Below are 8756 nucleotides of genomic sequence, written 5' to 3'. Positions count from 1 at the left end.
CCCCCTTAAAATGCTTCAAAACTCACCAAACTGGATACACACATCAGGACTAGCGAAAATTGTGATCTAATCAAAAAACCCAACCCCAAAACTCAAAATTGCACTATTGCACCCGCTAGGAATAAAACACAGACAAAACTGCTCCTAGGAAGAAAACACAGACAAAACGGCCTCTAACTTCCAGTAGGAATGTTGTAGATACATAAAACAAAAACCTCTATGTAGGTCTCACTTAGACCTACATATATCAGGGGCGGCATGGCGTAGTGGGTAGAGCGGCCGTGCCAGAAACCTGAGGGTTGCAGGTTCGCTTCCCACCTATTAACATCCAAATCGCTGCCGTTGTGTCCTTGGGCAGGACACTTCACCCTTTGCCCCCGGTGCCGCTCACACAGGTGAATGAATGATGAATGAATGATTGGTGGTGGTCGGAGGGGCCGTAGGCGCAAACTGGCAGCCACGCTTCCGTCAGTCTACACCAGGGCAGCTGTGGCTACAGATGTAGCTTACCACCACCAGGTGTGAATGAATGATGGGTTCCCACTTCTCTGTGAGCGCTTTGAGTATCTAACAATAGAAAAGCGCGATATAAATCTAATCCATTATTGTTATATTGACAACCTCCAGCAAAAATAAACAGGAAGTTTGCAATTCCCCCTTCAAAACAAAAGTTTTGTAAAAACCGGTCACCTTCTTTCAAACATTATCTCCTCTGAGCGCGTTTGTCGTGTCGGCTTCAAACTACCACAGGAGAGAGATTGAACCCTTCTGATTAAAAATTGATGAAAGTGTTTTAATTACTGCTACGGTTTTGATTTGATCAGCCTTCAAAGAACCGCTGCGCTGAAAACCATTTCAAAGATGGCCGCCGTGCGCAGACACAGTGAGGGAGATGTTTTTTTTCTTCTTTTTTTTCCGTAGCGTCAGCTGCTGGTGCGCACGCACCAACATTCGTGAGGGAGGGGATGTGATCGTCCATACCAAGATGGCTGCCAGGTGCCGTAGCTAAGCCGGTATGTTTTAAAGTTGTCGTTTGCCTGCATGTCGTAAAAACAACCGTCCAACATTTTACAACTAATTGTAAACTTATAGGTGCCGACCATCAGGGCCGAGTTGTGATGAGAGAGTGTGTCGATGTTAAGATATTACGTCGAGTTGGTAAGTCTTATCTGTTTGCTAATAGTAGCTACTATCCATCCATTTTCGCTTATCCAGGTTTGGGTCACGGGGGCAGCAGCCAAAGCAGTCCTCTCCATCACTGCTTGCAGCTTTAATTAAAACTGTTGTTGGTGTAAAATGCGACATTCCTACCCCAATACATGCTTTTGAGCATCCGTAAATGACGTGTTGTTAGGGGTGTAACGGTACGTGTATTTGTATTGAACCATTTCGGTACGGGGGTTCTGGTTCCGGTTCGGTCCGGAGTTGACCTGAACGAGTTTCCACACGAACATTTGAAGAAGCTGCCTAAGCTAAAGTCTTAACAAGCTGCCTCTGTCTCCTACACAGCACCTAGCATTGTCCCGCCCACACAACCATCTGATTGGTTACATACTGTATATAGCAGTAACAGCCAATCAGCAGTGCGTATTTAGAGCGCAGCTAGTCAGCGCTTCAGCGTTGAGCAGATAGGTGTTTAGCAGGTGAGCAGCGGACTCTCCCCAAATTATAATAAACACCTCTTAGCCAACGTTCGAGATGACATTCTAGAAACAAACTGCAGCTCAGCTCGCTCGCAGTCTTGGCTTGAGGTGAAGGCTAATTAACTGTTAGCGTAACGTTAGCTCAATTTTGTGGTGTGTGTGTGTACGCTAGTGATATAATGGACCCGCTCGACATCCTTTGCTTTCGGTCCCCTAGAGGGGGTGGGGGGTTGCCCACATATGTGGTCCTCTCCAAGGTTCTCATAGTCATCATTGTCACCGACGTCACACTGGGTGTGAGTTTTCCTTGCCCTTATGTGGGCCTACCGAGGATGTCGTAGTGGTTTGTGCAGCCCTTTGAGACACTAGTGATTTAGGGCTATATAAGTAAACATTGATTGATTGATAATAATGTAAGTGCATCCTAAAGCCTACATGAACTCCATGGTGTTCAGGGATGAATAGTCTCTCCTATTGCTATTGTACTATTTTTTCAGCTATAGTTACATTAACCATTAGTAATGTAGCAGCTTAGTTTTGAATGTCAAGGTCCCTGCTATCACATGTTGATAAAAGTATAACGTTTACATAATAAAAATCAACTACAGGCTTCCCAAATGCTGTAATAAATTAAGCATGATGAGTTGACTTGAAACTGTTTCATGTTGCACTTTTTATATGTAGAAGAAAAGTTGTGTCATTTTATTGAATTTGAGCAACAACTTGAGGCAGTTTAATGTGGATTAACGTGGGCAGAATTATTAGAGTGTTCCCAATGTTAAAAGGATAAAGCTATTGTTTACAAATTTGGTAAATAAATAACCCAAAAATGTATATTTTGTTGTTTTCTTACTGTACCGAAAATGAAGCAAACCGTGACCTCTAAACCGATGTACGTACCGACCCGGAATGTTTGTGTACCGTTACACCCCTACGTGTTGTACTTGTATTCAAGCTTCTTTATTGGATAAGACAGGCCTGGGCAATTATTTTGACTCGGGGGGCCAAATACAGAGAAAAAAATGTGCCTGAGGGGCGGCTTATCTATTTTTAGGAACACCAATACAAAACCTCACAATAATGTCTGACTGAATTCTAAAAACGTTATGACATACAGCCTTAAAAAACGGAAGGGAATTTTTCATTTTTTACTGAATGAGACACCCAGAATGTACATGAAAATAAAGGATGTGGGATTTACAATATTAACTACGAACGATAAAACACTAAATATTGACCCCCTTTCGATCAAATTATTTACAATCAAGCCAAACGCAACAAAAATGTAACAAAACAGCAAAATTTGAACATAAAGGGTAATAAAGCTAATATAGACACTCACATCATGTGTTGACTTCAATATAAAGCTTTTAATTTTTCGCGGCTCCAGACAGATCTGTTTTTTTTTTTTGTAGTTTTGATCCAATATGGCTCTTCCAAAGTTTTGGGTTGCCGACCCCTGCCCTAACATGTTTTATTCTGTAGATACCGTATTTCCTTGAATTGCCGCCGGGTATATAGTATGCGCCTGCCTAGAATTACTGCCGGGTCAAACTTGTTTCGCAAAATAATTAGCGCATGCTTAGCATTACCGCCGGCTCAGGATTAACGCTGGGTCAAACTTGTTTCACAAAATATTATTTTCATTTGCGCATGTCTAGAATTTCCACCGGGTCAAACTCGTCACGTCACGAGTGACACTTCACCTGTCATCATTTCCAAAATGGAGGAGGCTGATTTCAACAATTTGAAATCGCATAAAGGGAAGAAGATTAAGAGCTATTCAGTAGGATTTAAGGTCCAAGCGATTGAATATGCTAAAAAGAACAGTAAGCAGCTATGTTTTATTAATATACCGTAGCTGCGTGTGTCAAATATGACTCATTAAATGACTCCTACCTCCTGGTGGTAGAGGGCGCTAGTGATCCTTCTTGTGACTACTCGGCTGCAGAAGACGGGACAGAAAACTGTTTTATTTTAGATATGTAATCCTCCATGTTAAAAGTGCAAGCGAGAGGAAAAAATAAAGGATCGCTGCTCACTCTTGGTGCTTGTTGTCACTTCTTCTGCAGCCGAGTAGTCGCAAGAAGGATCACTAGCGCCCTCTACCACCAGGAGGCGGGAGCCATTTAATGACTCATATTTGACACACACAGCTACGGTATATTAATAAAACATAGCTGCTTACTGTTCTTTTTAACATACTCAATAGCTTGGACCTTAAATCCTACTGAATAGCTCTTAATCTTCTTCCCTTTATGCGATTTCAAATGATTGAAATCAGCCTCCTCCATTTTAAAATGATGACAGGTGAAGTGTCACTCGTGACGTGACGAGTTTGACCCGGAGGATATTCTAGACATATGCTAATTATTTTGCAAAACGAGTTTGACCCGGCAGTAACTCTAGGCAGGCTCATACTATATACCCGGCGGCAATTCAAGAAAATATGGTATGTCTGAACAAGGCCCAGAGCTCCTGGCAGGGCATACATAATATTTCAGGGATACAGAATTTGGCACAACACTGGCCCTTTAAGAGCGGTGACATCACACTTTTGGACTCTCTGACCAAAGCGGAACCGAGCAGGCAGTTGACTTCTTCACATCTGACCTCTGTTGACGACGTATAAATGTGTGCACAAAGATTCCTGAGGACAGAGTGACGTGTCGACTTGTAGCCACGAGACCACGTACCAAAGCAAAAGAAAGGAAGTCCTATAAAACACATGGAACATTTTTCACTTGAGTGAGTCGACGATGATTATTATATTTTATTTTTGTGCCGATGTGGATTGATTTACGGTCGAGTGGCGACTTGTGCTGTACTTCTCTTCTCGTTAATACGCAGAGGTGGGTAGAGTAGCCAGAAATTGTACTCAAGTAAGAGTACTGTTACTTTAGAGATGTATTACTCAAGTAAAAGTAAGGAGTAGTCACCCAAATATTTACTTGAGTAAAAGTAAAAAGTATGTTGTGAAAAAACTACTCAAGTACTGAGTAACTGATGAGTAACCTGTTCCTTTAATGATGACGGCAACAAGTAATGCACAAAAACATAAAAATAGCAATGAACAAATTCAGAGCCAGGAATATCTCTTAAGCAACTAAAACAATAATATATATTAAATAATATATATTTGATTTTACACTGTATTGAAAAAAAAAAAATTGAAAATGAATTTTACCTTTGCATGGTCATGATACTATTGGCTAAGTTTTATATTCATAAATGTAAGTTTCTCAATACCCGACCTGTTTTTTGTGCCTTTTAAAAAGATTTAGAACTCTACATTAAAACACTCTACTTGTAACAAGCACAAAGCTGTGAAAACGATGATGCTGTGTTCCAAATTGAAGTTATTTACTGAGATTGAGTGAACCTACAGCTTTGCACTTTGTTTATTTTATATATATTTTTTGCATTCTTTTTTAGTTACTTTGAATTTACAACCCCTTGTCGCTGTTTAGTACGGTTTTTATCCTTTTTTGTACTTACTTTGATTACTATTTTCAACTGTTTGTAAATGTGTAAATTTATAAATAAAGGTTTATATATATATAAAAAAATAGTGTACAGTTAATCATGTGTTTGATTGGTGAAACGGAGTCAAACGTCACCAGTGACTGCATTTGATTGGTGAAACGGAGTCAAACGTGGGGCGGCATAGCTCGGTTGGTAGAGTGGCCGTGCCAGCAACTTGAGGGTTGCAGGTTCGATTCCCGCTTGTGCCATCTTAGTTACTGCCGTTGTGTCCTTGGGCAAGACACTTTACCACCCACACTGGTTTAAATGTAACTTAGATATTGGGTGTCACTATGTACAGCGCTTTGAGTCACTTGAGAAAAGCGCTATATAAATATAATTCAATTCAATTAAAAAACGTCACCAGTGACTGCATTTGATTGGTGAAACGGAGTCAAACGTCACCAGTGACTGCATTTGATTGGTGAAACGGAGTCAAACGTGGGGCGGCATAGCTCGGTTGGTAGAGTGGCCGTGCCAGCAACTTGAGGGTTGCAGGTTGGATTCCCGCTTGTGCCATCCTAGTTATTGCCGTTCTGTCCTTGGGCAAGACACTTTACCCACCTGCTCCCAGTGCCACCCACACTGGTTTAAATGTAACTTAGATATTGGGTGTCACTATGTAAATAAATGATAAATGGGTTGTACTTGTATAGCGCTTTTCTACCTTCAAGGTACTCAAAGCGCTTTGACACTACTTCCACATTTACCCATTCACACACACATTCACACACTGATGGAGGGAGCTGCCATCCAAGGCGCCAACCAGCACCCATCAGGAGCAAGGGTGAAGTGTCTTGCTCAGGACACAACGGACGTGACGAGGTTGGTTCTAGGTGGGATTTGAACCAGTGACCCTCGGGTCGCGCACGGCCACTCTCCCACTGCGCCACGCCGTCCCATGTAAAGCGCTTTAAGTCACTTGAGAAAAGCGCTATATAAATATAATTCAATTGAATTAAAAAACGTCACCAGTGACTGCATTTGATTGGTGAAACGGAGTCAAACGTCACCAGTGACTGCATTTGATTGGTGAAACGGAGGCAATCGTCACCAGCGACTGCATTTGGTTGGTGAAACGGAGTCAAACGTCACCATTGACTGTATTTGATTGGTGAAACAGAGTCAAACGTCACCAGTGACTGCATTTGATTGGTGAAACGGAGTCAAACGTCACCAGTGACTGTATTTGATTGGTGAAACGGAGTCAAATGTCACCAGTGACTGTATTTGATTGGTGAAACGGAGTTAAACGTCACCAGTGACTGCAGTTGATTGGTGAAACGGAGTCAAACGTCACCACTGACTGCATTTGATTGGTGAAACGGAGTCAAACGTCACCAGTGACTGCATTTGATTGGTGAAACGGAGTCAAACGTCACCAGTGACTGCATTTGATTGGTGAAACGGAGTCAAACGTCACCAGTGACTGCATTTGATTGGTGAAACGGAGTCAAACGTCACCAGTGACTGCATTTGATTGGTGAAACGGAGTCAAACGTCACCACTGACTGCATTTGATTGGTGAAACGGAGTCAAACGTCACCAGTGACTGCATTTGATTGGTGAAACGGAGTCAAACGTCACCAGTGACTGCATTTGATTGGTGAAACGGAGTCAAACGTCACCAGTGACTGTATTTGATTGGTGAAACGGAGTTAAACGTCACCAGTGACTGCAGTTGATTGGTGAAACAGAGTCAAACGTCACCACTGACTGCATTTGATTGGGGAAACGGAGTCAAACGTCACCAGTGACTGCATTTGATTGGTGAAACGGAGTCAAACGTCACCAGTGACTGCATTTGATTGGTGAAACGGAGTCAAACGTCACCAGTGACTGCATTTGATTGGTGAAACAGAGTCAAATGTCACCAGTGACTGCATTTGATAGGTGAAACGGAGTCAAACGTCACCAGTGACTGCTTTTGATTGGTGAAACGGAGTCAAACGTCACCAGTGACTGCTTTTGATTGGTGAAACGGAGTCAAACGTCACCAGTGACTGCATTTGATTGGTGAAACTGAGTCAAACGTCACCAGTGACTGCATTTGATTGGTGAAACGGAGTCAAACGTCACCAGTGACTGCCTTTGATTGGTGAAACGGAGTCAAACGTCACCAGTGACTGCATTTGATTGGTGAAACGGAGTCAAACGTCACCAGTGACTGCATTTGATTGGTGAAACGCAGGCATGTGATAGATCCTACTTTGAAGGTCTGTCTGACAAACAAAACAAACAAAGCGTGCATTAACAGATCGCTAATACTCTCTTGTGAGTACCGACCTGAATGTAGATAAATGGAGTGGAGTAAAAGTAGCGTTTCTTCTCGAAAAAAATATATTAAAGTAAAAGTAAAAATATGTTGCATTAAAACTACTCTTAGAAGTACAATTTATCCCAAAAGTTAGTCAAGTAAGTGTGACGGAGTAAATGTAGCGCGTTACTACCCACCTCTGCTAATACGTCATTCTGGACAGCCGCCAAGATTACATGCAGGATCAAAACGCCATCACACTCTTCTATCTACATAACTTCTGCCATTCTTTTAGTGTTGGATTATTGTCACCATGGCTTCCATCCAGGATCCTTTCCTCTTAAACGCAGCAAATTCCGAAGCTTCCATCTGATTGTGGCCATTTCGGAGACAGTGGAGCGCCGTCCCAGTCCCAATAAGTGTTCCTCTGCATTAAAAACACTTCCTCCTTCAGCTAACATGTATGTACATCACTGGTTACCATGGCGACGCAGGTGCTGTGCTGGCTGGTGCGGGTGTCGGCCGGGTCACTGCTGGGGGAGTTCCGACGGCTGCTTCTTGGCTTTCAGAGTGTCTATGAGAGACTGCACGCCGCGCTTCACGCTGCTGCTCACCCGCCGGGTCACGGGGTCGGCGGCGGGAGGGGAGGAGGTGCCGGCGCGCTGCGAGGGCGGCCGCGCCACCAGACACTTCTGGTACCGCAGCTGGAAGAGACATCGAAATGAGGAGCTCACATGATTGGTTAGCATCTCAAGATTGGATCTCTACAGGAAGTGAAAGGAATCGGAAAAATAAACAAAAAAGGGAAGGGAAAGGTCAAAGGTCAGTGATTCTATACTTGTGGTACAAGTATTACTAGTGCAGGGGCCCGGAAGAGTTAGTTCTACAAAGGGTTCTGGGTATTTGTTCTGTTGTGTTTATGTTGTGTTACGGTGCGTATGTTCTCCCAAAATGTGTTTTGTCATTCTTGTCGGGGCGGTATAGCTCGGTTGGTAGAGCGGCCGTGCCAGCAACTTGAGGGTTGCAGGTTCGATCCCCGCTTCTGCCATCCTAGTCACTGCCGTTGTGTCCTTGGGCAAGACACTTTACCCACCTGCTCCCAGTGCCACCCACACTGGTTTAAATGTAAAAATTAGATACTGGGTTTCACTGTGTAAAGCACTTTGAGAAAAAGCGCTATATAAATATAATTCACTTCACAATTTACTTCACTTGTTTGGCGTGGGTTCACAGTGCGGCGCATATTTGTAACAGTGTTAATGTTGTTTATACGGCCACCCTCATTGTGACCTGTATGGCTGTTGACCAAGTATGGGGGGGGTGCATCATAT

General features: G+C 43.1%; 1 protein-coding gene across 3 annotated transcripts in view; it reads right to left on the bottom strand.

The window, feature by feature from the left end:
* Positions 1 to 4401: 4401 nt before the first annotated feature.
* LOC133552604 (amyloid beta precursor protein binding family B member 2) overlaps positions 4402 to 8756 on the bottom strand; it is a 179389-nt gene continuing 175034 nt past the window's right edge. For all 3 annotated transcript variants that reach the window (XM_061899890.1, XM_061899891.1, XM_061899892.1), the window contains one exon: positions 4402 to 8129. In XM_061899890.1, coding sequence (XP_061755874.1) covers positions 7953 to 8129 — 177 coding nt within the window. In that variant the 3' untranslated portion in view covers positions 4402 to 7952. The remainder of the gene's footprint in view (positions 8130 to 8756) is intronic.

This window comes from Nerophis ophidion, linkage group LG05 (assembly GCF_033978795.1).
Source record: "Nerophis ophidion isolate RoL-2023_Sa linkage group LG05, RoL_Noph_v1.0, whole genome shotgun sequence".
Taxonomy (NCBI): domain Eukaryota; kingdom Metazoa; phylum Chordata; class Actinopteri; order Syngnathiformes; family Syngnathidae; genus Nerophis; species Nerophis ophidion.
The sequence above is the reverse complement of the archived record's forward strand: the minus strand, read 5'-3'. Positions and strand labels throughout refer to the sequence as shown.